General features: G+C 40.9%; 2 protein-coding genes and 1 pseudogene across 2 annotated transcripts in view; 1 reads left to right on the forward strand and 2 right to left on the reverse strand.

The window, feature by feature from the left end:
- The window catches only part of LOC143374151 (uncharacterized), a 232,093-nt gene that overhangs the window by 137,283 nt on the left and 69,184 nt on the right, over positions 1 to 25,626 (forward strand). The window lies entirely within an intron of this gene.
- LOC143373935 (tRNA pseudouridine(38/39) synthase) overlaps positions 1 to 25,626 on the reverse strand; it is a 147,174-nt gene that overhangs the window by 43,352 nt on the left and 78,196 nt on the right. Inside the window, exon 4 of the mRNA XM_076821660.1 lies at positions 6,702 to 6,993. Coding sequence (XP_076677775.1) covers positions 6,702 to 6,993 — 292 coding nt within the window. The remainder of the gene's footprint in view (positions 1 to 6,701; positions 6,994 to 25,626) is intronic.
- LOC143374147 (uncharacterized) lies at positions 22,713 to 23,796 on the reverse strand (annotated as a pseudogene).

Genomic DNA, 25,626 nt, shown 5'->3' on the forward strand with positions numbered 1-25,626 from the left:
TTCCAGAATTAATTTCCAAATATCACCTTCAAAAACGAGTGTCTAGACTAGTATACCCCCTTAAAGGACTCAACGTTTCCAAAAGAGGACAGTACACGACAAAACGCCAAAGAGAATAGCTCAGAATATCATAAGATCCGAGATATATACTACGGCGTGAATCCACAAATCACTTAACACTGTACAAAAGAACACATGTACATCCTCGTTCCTATTTATTGTCAATACAGTTTATTATTATTGTTACATCATTACCGGTTTCCATTCAATTTATTCTTCTTTACCACGGTAGTTCGTCGTAAGGGTGCATGCTGCAATATAGTGTTGCTATAAATCAAGACGGAGTTTTACGCCCTCCGTTGACTCGCCTCTCTGAAGGCGGTCTCATTGTGAAGCACGTGTTCGCTAGCTCCGGTCCAATCGGTGCGCGAACATATTGGCAACTATGTCCTTCCTACATTTATCGGCTAATTTGGATTTGAACCAATGTTGATGCTACGTGGCTCGAATATATCATCAACGCCTCTGACGGAGAAGCCGTGAAGTCACTTTTCAGGCTGTCCTCAGTACACAATTCATAAATTCATTAATATTTCAACGTAGGTACGGTGCTTATTAGCGTTCAAACGCACCAGACCCGCCAGGACGGATGTCTACAGGATGCAACTATACCCGCAAAAACTTTCGTCTCGGCGATTCCACGACGAAAGTTGGTTGAAACGATTTTACTAGCATGTGTGAACGTACGCACACATTCAAGGCCCAGTGAGACGGCAGCCTTAATTGATAACGTTAAAATTTCTGGGTGAAGCTGGATGAGCTTCTACATAGCAAGAAGCCACTGACTATTCCAATCAAGAGAGAAACAATTCTCTCAAGTCTCAACTTAAACATACTATATCGACCGAATCGTATTTTCCAATTTCTATGTTATATTGTAGCAACCGAAAGCGTCATTTTCTCTTCGTTTAATTCTATGTTCTATTTTTCCGACTTAGCATCATAACGTTCTTGAATAAACTGTTTTGTTATTTACTGTTAAAAGAAGGACTCTCGTTCTTGAAATTCATTTCTGAATCGCACGCCACCCGAACCCGTCCCACAATGTCACGAGCAAACCGCTGTCCTTGTGAAACTTACTGTAACCCGCGACAACGCCTCGCCCAAGAACATTCCAACTCTATAATCCAGCAGGAGAACTTGTGCCCTAAGAAACTAGGCTTTGAACATATTGTGAAAGTGGCGGTTTCAATAAATAATTTTATAAAATTCCGTCGGCTTAATCAGCGACACTTCAAAAAGTTTCTTGAAGACATTGAAAGCGAACAAGGTGATATAATTTTTTTTACACAGAAGCGAGATAGGTAAGTTATGACCATATATGGGAGCGGTTTCTAAATTTAATCGATGAAACTGAAATTTTCCTGACTAAAAAAAATGTCCCTAATATGAAAACTTTGGAATAGTTGTGACTTAGGTTTTCTTGTTGACATTACTAATCATTTAAATATGTTAAATATGCGAGTTCAGAGCAAAGATTAATTAATCATTCCACTTTATGGCCACATTTTGTCTTTTCAATGCAAGTTAAATGTATTTCAAACACATATAAAGTCAGGGAATCACGTCCATTTTCCTAATTACAAGCGTTGCGTGGCCCTGCGGAGAGGCGATGGTTCTAACGTCGAAGCCAGATATATTGGCTGGTGAGTTTCGTGAGGGGTATTCTCCCACCACACAGTTTGCCTGCCTCGGTGCTCCTTTTCTCAACGTTTTCTGACACGCTCACTATCCATCTCGCTCTCGCCTTCGTAGAACAAGAGTAAGCCAGACGTGGTGGGGATAGCGCCAAGCTTCTGGCGTGTAAGCCAAACCGAGCTGTCAGCGTAGAAATATACACATCAGAATAGGTGTGCGTTAGCTTCGAAAAAATTGAGGAGCTTTATTGGTCAGAACATTTATTCTTTCTCGATAGGTTCATCTCGTATTGGTCTGCGCATAACTTCGTAACGCACACAACTATTACATTAAGAATAAACAACAGCCACACAGCTATCTTACAGGCGGAGCCGAGCAGCGTTCACGTTAACCCACCATAACCTTCGGGGACCCGGCATCTCCAACTGACAAATCCACGATCGTCAGGTGGTGGTGATCGCTGCTCGCGAAAACGAATATACCGGCCAATATATCTGGCTTCGACCTTAGGAGTTAGACTGGTGCCTGTGGAGCGCTGAAGCGCTCTGTTAGGTAATGCGCCGACATTTAAATGTAAATTCGGCTTCAATTGTACACAGAAACTGGATGCCTTATAGCACCCTGTGCAGGCCGGCCGGACGCCGCACAGTGTTCGGGATAGGGATAGTTAAGTTAGTGACATTCGTGTATAACTTTTAAACTATAAAAGATATTGGAATGAAATTTGCGTCAAAAAACATAAAAGGAAAAAATGATCCCTTTCTAATGATTTATAATTGAATATATTGTAAGTTCATTTAATGTTTTTTTTTTAAATTTTTTTCAACTTAATGGTTATAAAAAAAAATTGAAAACCTGGGGACAAGTTCGGGAAACTTTTAGTTTCCGATTATAAGGAAAAATCAATTAGTGCCTACTATTAAAAATTGGGACGAAATCTACAGTTTAGTTAAACATTATTATTCATGTATTATTAATTTATTCAACGGATTTATTCATTTCAGCGTATTAAGAAATTCCTCATTCTTTGGATGGATTCCTGGCGTTCTCCCGATCAAATTCATTCCAAATATCATGCAAATCGGACTACTTTTACACAAGCAATTTGTATTCCTTATGTAAAAGTAGTCCGATTTACGTGACATTTGGTATGATTTTCATCAGAAAAACATAAGGAATCCATTGGTGTCGCTTCCATATCGATACAATAAAGAATAAATAATTTAATAATAAATGAATAAAAATGTTTAACTAAACTGTAGATTTCGTCACAATTTCGAATAGTACTATTTGATTTTTCCTTATAATCGGTAACTAAAAGTTTCCCCAACAAGCGATTTTAATCGCTTAAAGAACATTAAACAAACTACTAAATAAATAGTTTTCAATTTTTTTTATAACAACTTAAAAAATTAAAAAAAGAAACATTAAATGAACGTACACTATATTCAATTATAAATCATTAGAAAGGGATAATTTTTTCTTTTATGTTTTTTGGTGCAAATTTCTTCCGATATCTTTTATAGTTTAAAAGTTATACACGAATGTCACTAACGTAACTATCCCTACCCCGACCACTGTGCGGCCGGCTGGACGCCGTAGTGCATCCACACGCTCTGGCCGGAACGTGTGTGGTCGCCTTACCGTAGCTGTGTGGCTCTTGTTTATTCGTAACGTTATAGTTGTGTGCGTTACGAGGCTATGCGTAGACCAATACGAGATGAAGCAAACGAGAAAGAATCAATGTTCTTACCAATTTCACTCCTGAATTTTTTCGGACCTAACGCACACCTATTCTGATGTATGTATTTCTACTCTAAGAACTCAGTTTGGCCTACATGTCAGAAGCTTGGCGCTATCCCCACTACTTTTGGCCCATTCTTGTTCTGCGAAGGCAAGGGCGAGGTGGAACGAGAGCGAGGAACGGTACGATACAGATGACGCGTTGATACATACTTTGTCTCGCTCCGTTTTCTGTACGCCTGATACTCCGTCCTTTGTGTGCGCGCCGGGCATGAGCGTTTAGAGCAGGGATGCACAGGACTCCCAATTCCGGGCGCGAGCGCACATTCGAGCTTGTTCATGGACAAGCGAGTCCGCCAACGGAGTGGGGAGCAGCTGGAGTAGTGGGAGCGGAGAGTCACAGGCTGCCGCAGGGGTCACCAGATTTTGACGCTCCGAAAATAAGGCACATTTTGGGGAATTTTTAAAAGAAAAGTATTGAGTATTATAATTCCAATCTCTGTACTTTATTAATTGAAATTTGAAAAATATGTTCAAATTTTTGTATGCAATAATAGTAATTTGGTTCAAAGTTATAATGGTAGTAGTAAGAGGGGTTTGAAAAAAAATGTTTGTAGCTGGCGAGCATGAGTTTGGCTGTCGTAATCATCTGAAACAACAAAAGTACAATTTTTCTTAATCTATATGAGTGTGGTTATCATATGAACTTTAGTTCATGTTGAATGAATAATGTTGAAAAGCACAAAAATGGTTGTATTTCAAATGAAAACATTAATTTTTTGGAAAAGCATTCGTTAGTTTTCTGTGTTGCAAAATTGGATTTTTGCAAATAATTACTTCATTCTAGTTCACACGATAACCACACTCATATAGATTAAGAAAAATTTTGCGCTTTTGTTTCCGATGACTACGACAGCCAGAATCATGTTCGCCAGCAACAATTTTTTTTAAACCCTTCTTACTTCTAACTTTGAACAAAATTATTATTATTGCATACAAAATTTTTAACATTTTTCAAATCTCAATTAACCCTCCGTATCCTGTGCCTGATTCAATTTTAACCCATTGCTTGAGATCGCTAACGCACACAGTGACGGAGCTGTGTATGTCAGTTGCGGCAAAGCCATCATTTAGCTGTTGGGGGTGTCATAAAAACATAAGCAGGACCTTTCCGGTGACTGCGTTGGAGTAACCATGGGGAGCTCGAGACAATACCATATTTTCCTTAGAGAAAGAAAATGAGCATACGGCCTCTGCAGTCATACAGTTCTCCACCACGAGACCTTATACCGAGGAGTGGGGAGTGAGCATACTACGGTCGAGCCCAAGGGCGCATCGACTGCCCTAGGGCAGACTTAATGTACGCCCCTGGTTTAGAGTGTTTAGATTCGCTTTCATACTGTTACGTATGTGGAATTTTTCTCATACGCCGCTCTCAACCACTTTTCGAGCTCGCGTCTGCGAAGGGAAAACGCCCTAAAATCCTTTTGCTTATCACATACCACTAAGGGGGGTCATGATCTCGATTATCTGGATCACGACCATGTGAACGGGAGTGACACGACGACGACCCCGAAGAATTTCCTTATATGGAAATTTCTAACGCATCCCCACTCATTTTTGGGACTATATAAACCCTTTGGTTTCTACCCTCTGCGGTTAAAAGCAGTGCAGTCAGGCGTAGAGTAAAGTCGTGTCACGCTCGTACCGAGTCGGTTGAATTCAGTAAGATCGAGCTCAAGTCTCCGTCAGAATCATAGTTGACCTCATAGAATCCGCGAGTTCGGTTTATATTCTATTGGGCACTTTGAAATAGCCACTCGTACGCCCCGCATCGCCAGTGCGTCAACACCGAGCAAATTAGTGGTAATCTATACATATTTACTACACTATTTAACCGCGACACTTACATTTGTACTATAATTCATTATTGAATACACGAATGGTGTTCACGTCTAAATCGAGTTGATTCGTTAAAACCCATCTTTTACCCAGCGATCCTTATAATATTAGTAGCACTCACCCACTGATACAACTTTACCGCTCGAGTTGTATCGAACATAAATTAAGAGTTACGAGGCATTACTAACATTTCCCGCGACTCCCTGATCTAGCATCAGGTTCGTTCGCAACCTTTCATCCAAAACAAGGAATCTTTACCAACCTATTGGCTCCCCGATTTCGCATCGGGTTCGTCCACGCTTAACCCTCCTACGGCTCCCTGATTTCGCATCAGGTTCGTCCGTATCCTACAGCTCCCTGGTTTCGCACCAGGTTCGTCTGTAAGTCTACCAACCTCCGAACAGCTCCCTGGTTTCACACCAGGTTCATCTGTGAATAATCCAACCTCCTAACAGCTCCTCGACTTCGCGTCGAGTTCGTCTGTGAACATCATCCTAGTGACACCCCGCTTTCGCATCGGGTTCGTTCATGACGTTTCACCCTCCTGCGGCTCCCTGATTTCGAATCAGGTTCGTCCGCGCTTGACTCCATTTCTAGAGTCTCCCTGATTTCGCATCAGGTTCGTCCTCACCGTCAATAATCCAAGCGGCTCCCTGATTTCGCATCAGGTTCGTCCGCGCACCTAACTAACAAATTCATAAACCGTATTCATTGGGAAATACCCTTCTCGCCGGTCTCTCGCGTTGCCGCAGCCCCGGCTCGTAACAATACCATCTCGCTCTCGCCTTGGGCAAGAAAGAAGCGAGAAATGACCAGTCGGAATCGGTGTCTCGTCTATGTAGTTAAAATGATGGGGATGATTCGATACATCTGTGCGTATCTCACGGGCACCGAATCCCCACCGCACGACGAGCAGGCGTAGCCCGAAAGAGAGTGAGAACGTTGAGAAAAGGAGCACCGAGCAGGCAAGCGGTGTGGTGGGAGAATACCCCTCACGAAACTCACCGGCCAATATATCTGGCCCCGACCCTACTCAATTAATATCACTTCTTCACATAGGTACACTAACACAGACCTCTGGTCACAGAAGAACTCGTGACCGTTGTTCACATTGGCACAACGCAAAGGCGAGAAACACGTCTACACTCTTCAGTGTCTAGCAGAGAACTGATATGAGAACTGATCTTACGCACGAAATTGCGGAGAACAACAAAGGTTTCTGGTCTCTCGTCGACCAAGTGGCCGGCGACTTGTCGGCAGTGCGTACCCGGCCTAAGAATTCTTAGAAAAATTACGTTAGCTTATTACATTTAGAAAAATGACTGGTATACTTTATCAGTAAACATATATGTACATACTTTATTGTATTTAAGGTCCAATCCTTCTGCAGAATCCGTAACGTGTTTAATAATTCCTCCTTATCGATGTACCACTCATTAATTTCATATTCACAATACCACAGATTTAGTGGTATTTCGTGAGCCAAATTGTATTGTGGTTTTCGAGAACACTTTGCAATATTTAACAGTTGCAAAATAACTTCCGGCTCTTCCTTTCCTTGGCCAATGAGTAGCAAGATTCCCATTAAGCAACGAATTTGATGCCATAAAAATGCTTGACTTGTTATAATCAATTCACATATGTCATACCCTGCAAATGATGCATGTGTCATTGAGCAGAGAATCTGTTGTAACCATAGAAACATATACAATATACATAAGGGTTACTTATTGAATCGGCAAAGTCGCTCGGTAGTGCCAAACAAGTGTAAAGCCATGTCTGTCCGCTTGGGGCGCATGGTTTGAAAAGCCAAACGTATGCCGATCGAATTACCGAGCGGCCTTGCCGAAACAGTGGGGACGCGGCTTAAAGTTCCATAAATATATAGTATGTTTGACAACAGATAGTAGAAAATGTAATAAGTGATTCCATGTGATAAAATAAGACGAAAATCAAGAATAATGAGATTACAATGGAGGCTTCATTCTTTACTTATTAATATTGAAATATTCGGGTTAGAAACGCCTGAAGAACTGAAATTCAGCAATCAGTGGTTTGCATTGCGTAGATCCACACGACGTGTGTCACGAAAAGTAGCACGCCTCATTTTTTTTTTGCGAAAAGGAGCACGATTCAGTTTGCCAGGTTAAGAAGCACATTGCATCGTTTCTGACGAACATTAGCACGTTTGGTCTTCCGCTGGGAAAAATAACAAATTAGACTGCTTCGCTACGAAGAATAGCACATTTGGGAATTTGCAGCAGAAACTATCACGTTTTTGGGCGTAGTCGCTTTAAATTCTTTAATTTCCCTCGATAACAGTCGCGACGCGAACCCAAGCCTAATTTTGATTAGATCATATTCGATCAAACCTGACTAATATGGCTCCATAAAATTAAATCGTGTCGGTTTCTGCGGTATAAATCAAATTTGCATCTTTTTGCTGCTACAAATAGTAGGTACATGCTACTTTCGTGACAAATCACTAAAAACGTGTTAGTTTTTGTAGCGAAAGACGAAACATGCTATTTTTCGTAGTCAACCATCCAAATGTGCTATTTTTCGTCGTTACAAACGGAACATGCTACTGTTCGTGGTAAACCGTTTTAACATGCTAGAATTCGCAGCGAAAACCGAAACGTAATACTTTTCATGGCAACGAAGACAAGCGTGCTATTTTTCTTAAGAAAAATGAAACGTGCTACTTTCGTAACGCTCGTCAAATAGATCCGCGTATCAGAGGTGGGCTTTATTCTAGTTATTAATTAATAGTGACGATTGAAATGTAATTATTAATATAATTATTAACTACTTTCTGTAATCGGTACTTGTTACTGGCCTCAATTACAACTGCAATTACCACACGTTAACCTGCCGGCAGTCGCGCGTAAAAGTTTTACACGAGCGGGCGCGTCATATACTCGGTACACGGGAGTCTGTTTTGGCTGAAAACCGTTTTACCGTGATGTATTCTACCCAGCACCCCTATGTATTCTTCTAGCGGACATTTTTGCAGAATGCTACGTACTTGTCAGGATCTAATTCAGTTTGGAAGTGTCTCTGCCGGCGAGCGCGCCTGTGTACTCACAAGTTTCCCAGGTGTCCGCCCCCGATTGCTTTGGTTTTTGGATATGTTTTAAAGGACAGAAATATAAGAAACAGGTGTCTTTTTATTATGTCCTGTTTGCATCTTTAGGGGGTGAAACCACCCCTCAAATTTAATAAGAATTTAAAAAACCAAAGCAATCGGAGACAACCACCTGAAAACTTTTGAGGAGAGGTTTCACTCCCCGAACATGCAAACAGGCCAAAATAAAAAGACACGTTTTCTTATTTTTCAGTCCTCTAAAACATATCCAAAAACCAAAGCAATCGGAGGCGGACACCTGGGAAACTTGTGAGTACACGGGCGCACTCGCCTGCAGAGACACTTCCAAACTGAATTAGAACCTGACAAGTACGTAGCATTCTGCAAAAATGTCCGCTGGAAGAATACATATGGGTGCTGGGTAGAATAGATCACGGTAAAACAGCATTTTCATCTGATATCATCGCCTGTATCAATGTTCCGAACGTCGAAACCGCGAGTGTGCACTGATACGAATATCTACATCAGGCATGCACAGGACCCCCAATTCCGGGCGCGAGCGCACATTCGAGCTCGAGCTCCGAGCTCGTTCAAGAACAAGCAAGTCCGCCAACAGAGTGGGGAGCGGCTAAAGTAGTGGGAGCGGAGCGTTTAGGTGTGTAATACACAGGTTTCCGCAGGGGTCTCCAGAGTTTGACGTTCCGAAAATAAGGCACATTTGGGGGAATTTTTGAAAGAAAAGTATTGAGTATTATAATTCCAAACTATGTACTTTTATTAATTGAAAAATGTGTTGAAATTTTTGTATACAATAATAGTAATTTGGTTCAAAGTTATATAGGTAGTAGTAAGAGGGGTTTGAAAAAAAAGTTTGGTGCTGGTGAAGATGATTTTGGTTGTCGTAATCATCTAAAACAAAGCAAAGTTTTTCTTAATCTATATGAGTGTGGTTATCGTATGTTAGTCTTTTATTAAGTTTCAATGATTGAACGGCAACTACCCTACCCGCGGCCAGTTTTCTGACAGTTCTTTGACCATTAAGAAATTATTGCTCAATTTTTGGCATATTTTTTCTTTAGGACAGTAACAAAGTTCATTAAAACCTAAGCATTCGCATGCCGTGACATCAACCAATTTTTCAGCTTCTTGTTTGAATACTGCAAATCTAGCTTTTACAGTTTGACTTTCATTCTCTCGTTTAATCACATCTTTAATACTAATGTACTTTTTATGATACGATTGTATCATCGCAATAATACGCTGTCGGGAAACAATGGGGATAGATGCTGTCTCACAGATCTGTTCAAGCTTTGTAACAACTCTCTCTACAATAGCTGAGAAATGTGGTTCCCTATTACCACCTGATTCAGAACCCATAACCCATCGTTCGTTTAAACAACAAAAAATTATATCCTTATATGTTGGGAGGACACGTTAAGAACTGAAATTATTTGGAAGACCAAACAAGGGGCAATTTACAGATCTCCTGAAGGCAAATTTTGACGATTAGTTGAGACTCATAGTTTACGTTGTGATGGCCGACGCAATTTAGCACCCAAAAAACGTCTCAAGCCAAAAGCAGGACTAACAAGGAGAGGTTCACAGGTGTCTTTCTCCGATTACTTTGAATTTTGGATATGTTTTAGAGGACCGAAAAATAAGATATACGTGTTTCTTTATAGCGGTCTGTTTACACATTTAAGGAGTAAAACCAACCCCCAAAGTTATAAAATTTTCAGGTGTTCATCTACGAATCGGTAAGTAGCACTCCGTGACTTACGTGACGAAGAGACAGAACGGGACGCGCCCCTCGGACGCAATCCTCTCAGCAAACGACAGTAGGTACAAGTAATACAAATCACTTATTATTGCACAATCGCACTTCGCGGTACATTCTTAAATTTTGTAAATTCTTCTCATCGCATAAAGGGCTTCGAAGAATACTTTACATTCGATATTGGCGACACTGAGGTTAACAACAACACGGATAATGAATTATAAGCATTTTTTATACTTTTTACTCAAATTTCGAAATTTCAAGACTCTTGCCAAAACAGAAGATATTAACTCACAAGGCTGATAGTTTGAATAGTTGTTATTGATCAAAAGACAACACATTTCCGCACTAAGGCCTAATGCAACAATCATTTTCATTTTTTTCGGGACGGCGTATCACACATGCCTCTATTCAAATTATCCATATTGAAGGTATAACAAACACTGTTTTTAAAAAAATCACAACTAAGAACGAATAATGCACGAGGACGCTAATATTTTAGTTTTTTGGTTGTAAGAAACATATGATAATTATTGATACTCTATTAGTTTATTAGGATATTATATTTTACATTCATATCCCTTATTTGCGGACTAATGGTTATATAGGATAAATAATAAATCAAAATTAAACATTTATTATTTCGAGTTTTGTCCATTACGTGCCGCACTGTGCGATGATGCTATTCTTTCTTGAAAGGTAGTTACTTTGTGTTGAGATGTGAAGATTGTTTTACTCAACCCACATTCAAACCGACCCGCGCAATTCCGCGACTATCTTGATGCACCCGCGTAACTTTCATTTCTTGTACATACACTTTCGGTTACAGGGTGTAAACGGTATACGTAGCGATATTTTAAGGGGTGGTAGGGGAGGTCCATTGGAACATAAAACTTCCTATGACTAGTGTCCGATCTGTCTTAATTTTACAGTAATATTGCCTCAAAGTTAACATGTCTATACGCTAAACTCGCAGGATACCATAACTTTGCAGATACATTGGAGACGACCAGTAGAGTAAAAGGGTCTGAATACATTTTGTTAGCTGTTATAAGGTTTAAACACTCGAGATGTTTGTGGTAACGGACGTAGCTACACGCACACAGGTGAAGCCAAAAGACCGCATGTTGTGAGCTGTTCAAGATGATCCAGTAACCGAGAAAGTACGGACCCCTTACAGTATCGCGCCCATTGAGGAACTGTTTGGAGTGGTGCAGGCACTTGGGGTAGTCGGCTAGAAAATAAGAAACCAGTGAACGAAGACTCTGTGACGTCCCGGCATCACCACGGTTTCACGACTTAGTGTCGGCGAGCGCCACCAGAGGTCTAATCTTCCCGCAAGTCCTAATTCCCAATCTCATTTCATATATATACAAGTTCTAAATTATGTCCTCTTGTGTCCCCGTGTGTGTCTAGGACAGGGACCAGCTATAGCCCTACTGATGAGTCTGGCTGACGGTCCTAAGACGTAACGCACCTCTTTTTTTCCTTCTCGATCCTGACAAAGCCAATCCACCCGCCCCGCACAGTTACTACTCCATTGCGGCGTAACCGGCCGGCCTTAGGACGGGCGCGACGGGTACGTTGGAGGCGACGGGGCAAGAACTCCCTTCTCGTCCGGAACGGTCTGGCAACCCAGGACGTGACAACTCTACATGTGTTCTTAAACCAGGCGCGCAGTGGTGATAATTTGTGGCGCGACAGTTTTGACGCTCCAGAGAAATGCATTGATTTACATGGAAGTAAGCTCTTTTGACGACGTGACTGCAAAACGTGTTGTTTTTTTTTTCAGAAAGCGACACAAATGTTTCTTTGCTTTGAGTGTGACTAAACTGTCACGCAACAAGCTGCTGCCAATGCGCGGCTACTCTTACGTTAATGTGTAGTAAAGAAATACAAATGTCGCTACCTACATTTATTTACAAAATATGCTCGAAATGATTGCCGTTTTCATCTAGGCACGCCTGACACCGACACAACCAATTGCCACACATAAATTTACATTTACATGAGTTTTGTGTTGAAAAAAGAATTTTACTTTGTTGTTTATTACCGAATGCAACCCACATTCTCCAGCCATGTGACGTAGGAATATTTAGGCCATTGAAGATTGAATGACGAAAAGTAGTGCAAGAGTACAAGCTGACTACGACTAAATTTATTACAAAAGTGAACTTTACTACAATATTTAATCAAGATTATGTGAACTCAATGAAAAAAAACATTATTTAGAATGCTTTTAAAGCTTGTGGCTTGTTTCCATTTAATCCAAATGCAGTTGATTATACTAAATGTATTTCAGAAAGAAGAAAAGAAATAGAATTCACATCGTCAGATGATATTGATGTCAATAAAAATTCATTAGTATTAAATAGTATTCAGGAACAAATTTCTCAAGATTTAAAAGATTTATTCGAAGAAGCTTATGCAAATAATCAAACTCCAAAGAGGGAAAGAGTTTTATTTTCGATATGGAAAAAATTAAAGTATAATCAAGGTAACATTGGCAGTATTAATCACAACATAGATGAAGGAAACAATGGTGATGTTGTTCAAGTTAAGACAAAGGGTATAGCCGAATAAGGTGTTCAAAATTGCCCCAGAGCCAAATTCGAGTTGCGATGGGTCATTCGATAGCTTATCAGAAAAGAACTATTTTTGGCAATTTTCAAGTTGATATCTTGATCTGGGGGGTAGTAAAGGGCAAAAATTGAAAAACATGTTTTTTCTCAATCTCTGCTATCCTATTGCATGAAAAATTTTGAAAAAAATCAGAGATATAGCAGTTATCCAGGCACATATTATAGAATTTTTTCAGATTTTTAAATTGAAAATTCACGTTATGAAAAATGATAAACTGAAAAAAATGCGGAAAAATGCCGATTTCGTATTCACGCAATCTTGGCACCACTTTTATATTTTTACGGTAAGTACATATTACTATTACTATTATCTTGGATTTTTTTCAGATTTTTTGATTTGGTGCGCCGTAGTTAGAAAAATCAAAAACTGATTCTCGCGGCGTTTTTAACGTGTCAGAGCAACTTGTGCGTCGAACTTTTGTACATTTTTCATAAAATAAATCTTTCGTGTGATGTTCAATGTCTTAGCATGCCGCGAAACAGTATATGAATTAAAGAAACTGAAAAAACCGTATCATTTGAAACTGTTATGCGCCTTACATTGTAAAGTATCTACCATATTTTCCAACGGCGTCGGTGGCGCAGCGGTAGAGTGTCGAGCTGCTATACCGCTGCAAACTTTTTAAACGTAGGTTCGAGCCTCGAACTACCAAGTTCCCTTAGGCTAAGTTTTTTTTTTCGTTAATTACATATATTTCCTAACTTTACGACACAACGATCAATATTTATTTTCAAATGTTTTAAGAATATTTGAAAAACATATTAACCTGAAATATACGTAAATATGAGTATGGAGTTTAATGCCGGAATAGCCTACTGAGTTTGGTGCATAATCAATATAACATCTGTAGGTTTTGCTGTTAATATGTCGTGATCTTTCTTCGAATTTAATAATATTCTTTCTCTCTTTAACACAACGAAGATTAATATTATTCTCTTCATCCATCAATTCTGCTAAATATGAGATTGCTTGAGACAATTGATAGAAACCAGTAAACAGAATTTTGAGATCTTTCTCTGTCATTTCCGGAAACTCCATACTCATATTTACGTATATTTCAGGTTAATATGTTTTTCAAATATTCTTAAAACATTTGAAAATAAATGTAACACATGATAAACTTTTTCTTTCTGATGATATTGTTGCGCCGGGGCGTTTCCTCGTAGGCCACCCCGACGTAAAGGAGTAGAATAATAAGACACGGACGCACACACTACACCACTATATTTGGTACATAGGGCAATATCGGTTATAAAGGCGCGACCCGCATGTCCGAACGCAATGGCGTTCCGTTCAGGACCGTCTTCCAGTCGGCCTCCCAATCATCCTCTTGAAGGGAGCCGACCTTCTTCTATCTTCAGCTACGAGCACCAGTAGGCTATGCACGGGCCTATACCCGGTACTCGCAACAATATTGAAGTTATTGACCTTACAAAGCTATCTGTAATAGATATAAACCATGAACAGGAAGTTGATGGTCATGACATTCATTGACAAAGATAATGAAGGTATATTCAACGGTCAGGACTTGTTTGTGGATCTAGAGACAAAAACTGTCTCAGATATTTAATCAGTTGATTGTATTGATGTAGAAGTTAAAGACCCTATGCCAGGAGTTAAGGCTGCATCTGAGACTACGCAAATGAGTGCATCAAATATTTCTGTAACGCCAAAATCCTCAAAGCCTGTAGGGATTCTGGCAAAATATTTGCATTACCTAAAAGTTGAGAAACCAATTCGAAAAAAAAGCGGAACAGGTGTACGCCATAATGTCAAGGAACTGGAAGGAAGTTCAAGTGGATAAAATGAAAGCAATCGAAGAACAGGACAAAGAAAAAAAGAAGAAAGACTAGAAAAGAGAAAACAAAAAAGGTTAGAAAAAGAAAAACATTTGAGAAAACGGGAACATTTAATGATTCAACAAAGTAAAAAGGAAAAACCAATTGAAAAGAACATACACAGTAAAGCAAAAAAAATTACTAAATAAGATTATTTCAAGACATAAGAAAAAGTTTTAGATTCCCAATATAGATTATATTTATTTTTTAAATATTCAAGTATTTCTTATCAGTATTATTTAAACTGAGGAAGACTGATAGTCTGTAATACATTATTTTTAACAGATTTTGTTTCGTTAAATAATTGTAGATTAATAAATTATACGTTCTTTAAGTTGGGTGCAACATATTGTGAGGTATGTAACAACGTTTGTATTTATCACATATTGCTTGCACCATTCTGAAAATATATTGCAATAATTTATGTAATTTTGAAATAAACAAATATTTTCTATATTCTATTTTTATTTTTATGTAATAATGTATGACAACTCCAATTCGGTCCTTTTTATTTTTTTTATTTTTCATATATTCGCATATACAAAATGTGGTTCATTCACTGGTTAAGAATGTTCATTTATTGGTTAATATTGTTCACTCATTGGTGAAATCTGTATTTTTTCTTTTTAATCTTTTTTAATTTTATGTTCCCAATTTTTTAAATTGAAATCTGTACGTTACAAAAAAGTATAAATGTTAAGAAATGTGATTTTGGTTTGCCAAACATTTATTAATATTATGATTATTTAGAATTTGACTTTAACAGTTTAAAGATCTCTTAAGTATGCATTCATTGGTGCGTTTGCCCTGCTTTATTTCTCGGCTATGAAGCTCATGAGAGCAGAGAATTCAACTTTACCTAAGTATCAACCGCATCACCGACCACGCTTGGTAAAACTAGTATTGATTTTACTTTCGCCAGAAATCTAGATGTATCTTGCATGTCATTTATTTCATACTTTAGCTATCACAAGCCTATAATAAAAAAAATTGTCCTTCAATATTAATATCAATCTTACTTCTTCAATATTCGAGTATTCACGTCAAAAACTGCGGTTTATGTCCCCGACACAACCTACCAGATTTCTTTAGATTACATTTTTTATCGTGGCGATAATGCGCGAAAAATTGTTTCGAGAAAAACGTACTTAAAGTTTGACACCGAGCGCGTTTGTCTAGTGCCCTAAGTTCCATGCGTTCATTCGATTAAAACAAAAATAGATTCTTTTTTTAGATCAATAAATATATTATTATTTAAAATAAAAAATACATTTCTATCCATTATACCTGCGTCGCAATCCACCCTCAAACATCTATTTTTAGAGCCGTTGTTACGCGCCGACCACTTTTTCAAATTCATCCTGGAATATTTGTACTGTGTTTTCGCTATAGTCGATTTAAAGATATTGACAATTGGTCCAACCTTTGCCTGTTATGGGAATTTCCCTCGATCAATTGTCAAGAATCTGTAAATCAAAGTTCTCGGTAGTTGTAATGTAATCCAGCTTGAAGCCTGTCACGCCACGGCATATTGCCCATGCGGGATTGTCGACGACAGTCTTCCAACACCGTGCGACGTTCTGAGAACGTCCGATGCGATTAGCATTTCGAAACCCAAACATTGAAATGTTGGTGTTCGGCGCTGACCATTTTATATTTTTCTTCTCTTCTGAATCTCTTTTGCCGTCACTGACATTTGACCCAACCACTGAGTTTGTTATGGGAATTTCCCTCGGTCAATTGTCAGTGATCCACAAATTGAATTACGGAAATAATTTTATTTAATCCCTCGAAGCCTGATGCGCCACGACATTTTCCCATGAAAGATTTGTCGGCGGCAATCTTGCAACGCTGAGCGGCGTTCCTAGAACACCGGATGCGATAAGGCTTGAAAATTTAAGCACTAAGCTTCCGTATCGACATTAGGGCCCTTTACACGAACGGTCTTGCGCGCGGTCCGGCGCACGGGCCGGCGCGCCACACGCCGCGCGGCGCGCAAAAGTAGGTGAAGCCAGATCGAGGCGCTCCTTCGCGCGGGCCAGAAGGTCGTACCCGTCACCACTTAGAGATAGCGAGTTCGGGCTCCCATTTCTACGTCGACTACACATGCTTTGTACACGATCCACCGCAGTAGTGTATTGTGTACTACTTGTTCGATGTATATCATCGATCTGCGAAACGATCGGCAAGACACGATCGCGATATACGTTCGCGAAAAGTATCTCAAATTCCTCGATATACCAGGCTATCATAAATGCTGTTACTGTAGGGTACACTGAAACATCTGTTTTTAGGAAGCTACATTTGGTTGACCTGAAGGTGCTATAAATTCTGGAAATGGTTTATGACTCAGTTATAACGACTGTAAAATTTTGCAAGGGTACTTTAAAAAATGTCCAAATGTTTCCCCGGCAATGCGATGGCAAATGAAATTGCAGTTAACACATTCACTCTTGTGACGATCATAAATATTATTATCAACGGCAATAATTACCATGTCACTGCTTGTTTTAATATAAAAACTAATATTGATAGACAATAAATACATATAGGTATGCAAGTGATGTTATATCTAAGATAAATGATGAAGAGATGTAATATGCAAGATGTTTTGAAGAAGGGGGGTAGTCTTCTGATTGCTCGTGATGCAGGTCAAATTTTTCACCCACGCTCTTGCGTGGCGCGCAGCAAGAAAGCATCACAGTCCTGCCCGCGCGGCAGAAAGCACCACGCTCCTGCCCGCGCGCAAACCTCGAATCCAGAAGAGTTTGCATAAGAGACAGAAAAGGTAGTTAGAAAAGGAAAAAACGATACTTAAAACCAGGCTCGTTGCGCGCCTCAGGATTTCCGACAGTGCGGACGAGTCTGAGGCGCGCGACGAGCCTGGCAGCCAATCCTGGCAGCCAAGACTCCAGACGCAACGCCGTCGATAAGCCGTGCCTCGATGGGTTTCGAGGACTTCCACCCTCGAGACCAGGGGGGGCCGTACCATGTTGCCCCCTAAGACGTGGTGAATCGAAAATTCTACATTTCGCACCGGATCTTGACGAAAGTGACGTGGATCGTTTCCTTATGTTTTCCCGATGAAAATGGTCCAAAAACGACACAAATCGGATTGTACTTAAGGAATCTTCATAATAAATTGATTTCCATAACTTCGTTAAAAATAGTCCGATTTACATGAAATTTGGTATAATTTTCATTTGAAAAACGTAAAGAATCCACTGGTATCAGTTCCATATCAATACGACGAAGAATAAGGAATTTCTTAATACGCTGTAATGAATATTTCACCCTCGACTGTGGGTCGCCGACCTCGATTCGCTGCGGTCGGCCAAGGATTCATACCTGTTTCAGAAAAACTGTATACTTTATTCTTTATCGTATCGATATGGAAGTGATACCAGTGGATTCATTACGTTTTTCAAATGAAAATTATACCAAATTTCATGTAAATCGGACTATTTTTAACGAAGATATGGAAATCAATTTATTATGAAGATTCCTTAATTACAATCCGATTTGTGTCGTTCTTGTACCATTTTCATCGGGAAAACATAAGAAAACGATCCACGTCATTTTCGTCAAGATCCGGTGCGAAATGTAGAATTTTCAATTCACCACGTCTTAGGGCGCAACATGGTACGGCCCCCCCTGGTCTCGAGGGTGGAAGTCCTCGAAACCCATCGAGGCACGGCTTATCGACGGCGTTGCGTCTGGAGTCTTGGCTGCCAGGATTGGCTGCCAGGCTCGTCGCGCGCCTCAGACTCGTCCGCACTGTCGGAAATCCTGAGGCGCGCAACGAGCCTGGTTTTAAGTATCGTTTTTATCCTATTCTAACTACCTTTTCTGTCTCTTATGCAAACTCTTCTGGATTCGAGGTTTGCGCGCGGGCAGGAGCGTGGTGCTTTCTGCCGCGCGGGCATCACGAGCAATCAGAAGACTACCCCCCTTCTTCAAAACATCTTGCATATTACATCTCTTCATCATTTATCTTAGATATAACATCACTTGCATACCTATATGTATTTATTGTCTATCAATATTAGTTTTTATATTAAAACAAGCAGTGACATGGTAATTATTGCCGTTGATAGTAATATTTATGATCGTCACAACAGTGAATGTGTTAACTGCAATTTCATTTGCCATCGCATTGCCGGGGAAACATTTGGACATTTTTTAAAGTACCCTTGTAAAATTTTACAGTCGTTATAACTCAGTCATAAACCATTTCCAGAATTTATAGCACATAGGTCAACCAAATGTAGCTTCCTAAAAACAGATGTTTCAGTGTACCCTGCAGTAACAGCATTTATGGTATTCTTTATAAGCCAGGTATATCGAGGAATTTGTATACTTTTCGCGAACGTATATCGCGATCGTGTCTTGTCGATCGTTTCGCAGATCGATGATACAGGGTGTCCCAAAAATGTCGGAGTTCCTTGAAAGGGGTGACTCACGGGGTGATTTGAAACAACTTTATCCTTAGCGAAAATATTGTCCGGAGCTTCGTTAACGAGATATTAACAAAAACCCCCGACCAATCAGAGCGTGCGCCTTCCGCCCGAGCTCCCGTTGTAGCGTTGGCTACGCGGCAGGCGGCTGCGGTTGCACTACGAAGGTATGAACAAGCAAGTCGGCATGCATCAAAGGAAACCGCGTTACACACTTTCTTTTATAGCAGAATCTTAAATAATAATTGTTTGAAGTGAGAGGACAAGAAATACGCAAATTTCGTTTTCAAATAAGGCATAAACGAAAAGGTAATGTAACAAAAAATGTACGAAAAGTGATCATAATTCGTTATTGAGGTAAAAATCCGTAGTTTAATCACGGCCAACATAACTAAATTTAAAAAATAATATTATGTGTATGAATAAATTCTTTCAGACTGGATTTACATAATCGGTATAAAGCAACCGAATTTCTATCGCAGTGATATTCGTAAGCTACCAGAAAAATGGTAAAAGATAATTAACAATAATGGAAATTATTTCGATGATTGAGTTGTTTTCATATTTTTTAAATCAAACTGTTATTGAACCCTAAAATCGAACAGAATTTATTTCTACACCTAATAATCACTAATAAATTAAATAACACTCACCCCTACGGGCATTCCTTTCCTTCCTTTCCTTCCTTTTCAGAAACCTGTGTCACTAAGTAGGTCACTGTGCCGATCGTGGTCATCGGTGCACGAAAAGATTTATGGTAGGGTTGCGCCCAGTGCTCAGTTGATCGCAGGTATACGACACCACCCGAAGGTAAGGATCGCAACGTCAAGTGCGTCCAGGTTAATGTACCGAATATTCACTTCACTGCACGGCCACTAACACCGATCACTTATTTTACTTTTCATGGAACATGTTGTTCCTACGTTATAAAATTGGTGGCCCCGAAAGGGGCCGAACACTGTTAGTTGAGCAGTTGGTCGATGTGACCACCCTCAGCGTCTATGCACGCTGTGCGGCATCATTGACTCCGTTGAGAATGATCTTGACGCCAAACGCCGAATCGTATCCTCGCTAGGGGTTTGGATGTGCGGGTATTCCCGTGCAAACGCTCGCACAGTAGCAGTTGCGTCCCCGTAGTTTGGGCGTACACCCAGAACATGGCGTAATATTCTTGAGCGGAGAACATTTCTGGGACGAGATTGCTAGCTGACTGACAGGATTTTTTCCAAGCAACTTCCTCTACCCCCAAGTAGTTTGTCTCGTTCCATTGTGAGTTAACTCCCACCAGAACAAGAGACTTTAGGTAAAAAGAAGCCAGCACATTTTTTAAACACACGTTCTTTGCAGATGTGCAACGATCCTACACTTTCACCTAAGTCCGCGCTCCGTCCTTTTACTGCCAATGTACCCGTTGCTTCGAGATAGACAGCAGACACCACGTGTTTCGGTTCAAAAGGGCCCGAAGAGAAGAGAAACAGAAAGTCTTCCCGTTGCTATAAAGAAGAAAAGGTACTCCAACCCTGTTTCTGTTATCCAATTAATTTTAAATACGTCTCGCGGAGAGACACAGGAAGAAAGGGGGTAACTCGCTGACTGCGCGTAGTCCCACCTGCTTCGTCCTTCCTTCCAATTAAAGGCAGGTCCCTTATCTCTCGAGTATAAGCACGCGCTCGAATTTCAAAACAAAAGCACGCGTTGACGTATTCCGTGCGAGAAAAGGTGGGCATGAAGTCCGATTGGTCGTAACCTAACAAAAATCTGCCCTGCATCCCTCCCACACGGCCACTGTTTTGAAGAGGCCTTCTTCAGAGCCATGCCTCCTCCACAAGGCCCACCAGTATAAACACGCACTCGAATTTTAAAACAAAAGCACGCGTCCGACTGGTCCTAATCTAACCAATCTGCCCTGCATACCTCCCAAACGGCCACTGTTTTGAAGAGGCCTTCTTCACAGCAATATCTCCTCCCTGAAGCCCACCTTTTCTCGCACGGAACACGTCAACGCGTGCTTTTGTTTGGTAATTTTAGCGCGTGCTTATACTCGAGAGATAAGGGATCTGTCTTTAATTTGAAGGAAACACGAAGGAGGCGGGACTACGCGCAGTAAACGAGTTACCCCCTTTCTTCCTGTACCCCTCCGCGAGGCGTATTGATGTTGGATATTACTTTTTAATTGCTAGTGCCCAAAATTAAGCAGGCTGGTCAGCCAAAGCATTTCGCCAGGGTCGCGGTTTATTACCATATTGTCCTGCGAGTTGGCGGTAGAGAACGATTTATTTTGAGTAATTTATGGCTTAGCTGGTTCCGCCTCGTAGCTGACGTGACCTCAGGGTATTGGAAAACGGAAACGGGGATTGGTATGCCTTTTCTTCTTTATAGCAACGGGAAGACTTTCTGTTTCTCTTCTCTTCGGGCCCTTTTGAACCGAAACACGTGGTGTCTGCTGTCTATCTCGAAGCAACGGGTACATTGGCAGTAAAAGGACGGAGCGCGGACTTAGGTGAAAGTGTAGGATCGGTCGTTCGTTGCACTTCTGCAAAGCACGTGTGTTTCGAAAATGTGCTGGCTTCTTCTTACCTAAAGCCTCTTGTCCTGGTGGGAGTTAACTCATAATGGAACGAGAGAAACTACTTGGAGGTAGAGGAAGTTGGTTGGAAAAAATCCTGTCAGTCAGCTAGCAATCTCGTCCCAGAAATGTTCTCCGCTCAAGAATATTACGCCATGTTCTGGGTGTACGCCCGAAACTACGGGGACGCAACTGCTACTGTGCGAGCGTTTGCACGGGAATACCCGCACATCCAAACCCCTAGCGAGGATACGATTCGGCGTTTGGCGTCAAGATCATTCTCAACGGAGTCAATGATCCCGCACGGCGTGCATAGACGCTGAGGGTGGTCACATCGACCAACTGCTCAACTAACAGTGTTCGGCCCCTTTCGGGGCCACCAATTTTATAACGTAGGAACAACATGTTCCATGAAAAGTAAATTAAGTGATCAGTGTTAGTGACCGTGCAGTGAAGTGAATATTCGGTACATTAACCCGGACGCACTTGACGTTGCGACCCTTACCTTCGGGTGGTGTTATACCTGCGATCAGCTGAGCAGTGGGCGCAACTCTACCATAAATCTTTTCGTCCACCGATGACCAGGATCGGCACAGTGACCTACTTAGTGACACAGGTTTCTGAAAAGGAAGGAAAGGAAGGAAAGGAATGCCCGTAGGGGTGAGTGTTATTTAATTTATTAGTGATTATTAGGTGTAGAAATAAATTCTGTTCGATTTTAGGGTTCAATAACAGTTTGATTTAAAAAATATGGAAACAACTCAATCATCGAAATAATTTCCATTATTGTTAATTACCTTTTGCCATTTTTCTGGTAGCTTACGAATGTCACTGCGTTAGAAATTCGGTTGCTTTATACCGATTATGTAAATCCAGTCTGAAAGAATTTATTCATACACCTAATATTATTTTTTAAATTTAGTTATGTTGGCCGTAATTAAACTACGGATTTTTAACTCAATAATGAATTATGATCACTTGTCGTACATTTTTTGTTACATTACCTTTTCTTCTTGCTCAGCTGTGCGCTCACCAGCCGGGACAAGTTCTTGATCCATACAAAGTGCCCTACATCGCCGTACTCTTGATTTGGCGTGTAGAGCAAGTTGACGTGTCGATCCCTCTTTTGGCTGGTGAGGCGCAATGGAAAGACTGTTGACCCCTTCTTCTTCTCCTCGAAGCTATAGACGTTGATGGAGATGTTATTCAACACTTCAAACTTTACAATTTGCTTCGTGGACATTGGAAACTCAATGCCCTGGAGATTTAGCACCAATGTATAATGTGGATATGAACTTGGCCGATGAGGGTTTCTTTCGGCGGGATGGAGAGCTGCGACCACTGCCCATGCGAAACAGGCGTTCCTCGGATCGCACGCTAATTGTCGCTTTCTGCATCAATATTTCCCGCGGCAACTTGTGGTGACACCCGGCACGCAGCGGATTGTACTTATTAACGTTGACGGTTAGGTTGAGAATCTTCGCCAATGCCCATCCGCTGTCGCGTTGCTGGAACTCTTCCAACGATGCCAGGGTGGGTTCGATGACACATCGTTGGTACCATTCCTGTAGATCGGATGTACCGAAGAGTTCGCAGTTTCGGGTATTGATGCTTTTACAAGCATGTTTGTCCCCCGCCACAAATTCGCCGTTGAACACAGTGTTCACTTTGAGGCTTCGACGTTTCCTCAAGGCGCGTCGTACATGTTCCAACACAATGGTCTCCGCATCCTGGAGGAAGTTGCGCGGCTCGATATAATTCGAATTTAGCACGGCACCGGTTAATACGCGACTATGGAACGCAGTGCCTATTTCGCGCCACAAAAGTCCTGTGCTCGAATGTACGGCACCTTCGCGCACGAAACGTCCGCGCAACGAATATTTTAATCCTTCGAGCTGCGCGATTCGAGCAACCAGCGATTGCTGAACACCGATCGATAATCGCGGGCGTTTCACTCGGCTGTGTTCTTCCAACGATTCGATACACTCGTTGCACCGTTCTTCTCACGCGAGGTGTTCTTCCTGTGAAATCAATCGCGCAGATTGATCCAACAATTGACGTTCTACTTGCGCGAATTCTCCCATGGTTGTAAATGGAATAGTCTTTTCCGCGCAACACGTTGCAGCGATTTGAGAGTTTGTGCAGTCTAGAGTGCGCTTTTTAAGACTGATACCATGGTTTGGTATCTCTGCCTAACTCTTTTGGCATACCCCCTCCCTCGAATGCACCGCATGCAAACACGACGATCCACCCCAGCATGGTTCTGTGCAGTTTCTGCCGATACAGCATAATTCTTTCTATGATTCGCGCGTATGACGAATTAGCGCGCAAAATCATCCGACACAGTTTCTACTGACACCGCATAATTCTAAGATTCGGCGTTTTCACAGATATTATATTACATTCAACACGTGTCGAGACTTTTATCCTTGAAGGTGGGGCTCAAATTACATACAGTCGCGCGATATGCTGCGATGTTAAGATTGGAAAACATTATGGAAAAATTGGTAGCTTTAAAATAAAATGCTGTGGTGGTGGAGGCAATTGCACCTCTATTTAAGCCGAGCTCTCGGACGCTATTCTATCAATCGCTCAGTAGCCTCAGTGACTTTGACGGAACAGACGGTACTCCATAAAAAATATAGTGCACACCAAAATGTACAAACACAGCTTAAACGATTCATCCTGCGGAGCCGGCAACGATAGTGGGTTTCCAAATAAATGCCAACAACAGCAGCAACAACAACATCATCAACAATCCAATATGAGGTATGTACGCGTTACTATACACTTTTCATTTACTTCATTCACTGTAAACACAAACGACCGAAGTATCAATTTCATGTACTTGTTTCTTACAGTTCTGGATCCGTATCGCTAAAAACGATGAAAACATCGAAACCATCAATCGTAAGGATCCTGGGGCGTGATTATCCACTGACTGCAACAGCTTATAAACGTCTATCTATAGGAATTCGCATTGGTATGGATTTGTGTCACGTCGAGATCGCCATAGCCGACAATAAAGGCAGCGAGTTAAGCTTTTCAATGTCTACGTGGAAGCTCCTGTTATAAAACGAGGTGGACATACTCCAACGATTACGCAGCAACGCAACATCGCCCCAAACTCACATTATAATTGATCATTTACGACTAGAGTTCACGCGTATGCATGATGGTCAACTTATTAAAATCACCGATAATCGTGTTGTCATATATATGACTGAAGCCACGATGTGTAAACTATTCGCGTACAATCATTGCATTCAACATATGTACACGTGGCTAACTGAAAATATGTACTCTGTAAGCAGTAAATATGCCACTTTCGTAGACGTTCTACGTAGCGCTACCGCGCCAACAGATTATGTAAAATTAATTTCTGAAAGCGAACACTTCGAACAGCATTCATTGATCGATTGTGAATTGTTAGCATGTGCAATCAATCATATTGTGGATGATGCTCGTAGTAAAATATGTTAAATTATATTCTTTTAATTATATTCTTTTAATTTTATAATTTGTAACAATATATATATATCTTAAACGTATATTATTTCTCCATTTCATTCACCCATCATCCTGATTGTCACCTAACTTTAAGATTTGCTGACGCTACATAATTCTTTCTATCATTCGCGCCGCCAAGTGACATCATCCCGCACGGCCGCTCCAGAGGAGTCGAATTACGCGAGATCGCGCGATACGCAGCGACGTTAAATCGGAACGCTTTGAAAAAATTAGCTTTAGAATAAATGTACTTGTACCACTATGTAGTGCTGTCTCTTTCCCTCTCCGAATTTAGCTTTAAAGTAATGCTCCGTCTCTTTCCCTCGAAGACGCGGTGTCGAAAAACGCCGACGTGTGTGTGTGTGTTTGTGTGTGTGTGTGTGTGTGTGTGTGTGTGTGACGCT

Source organism: Andrena cerasifolii, chromosome 10, assembly GCF_050908995.1.
Source record: "Andrena cerasifolii isolate SP2316 chromosome 10, iyAndCera1_principal, whole genome shotgun sequence".
Taxonomy (NCBI): Eukaryota; Metazoa; Arthropoda; class Insecta; order Hymenoptera; family Andrenidae; genus Andrena; species Andrena cerasifolii.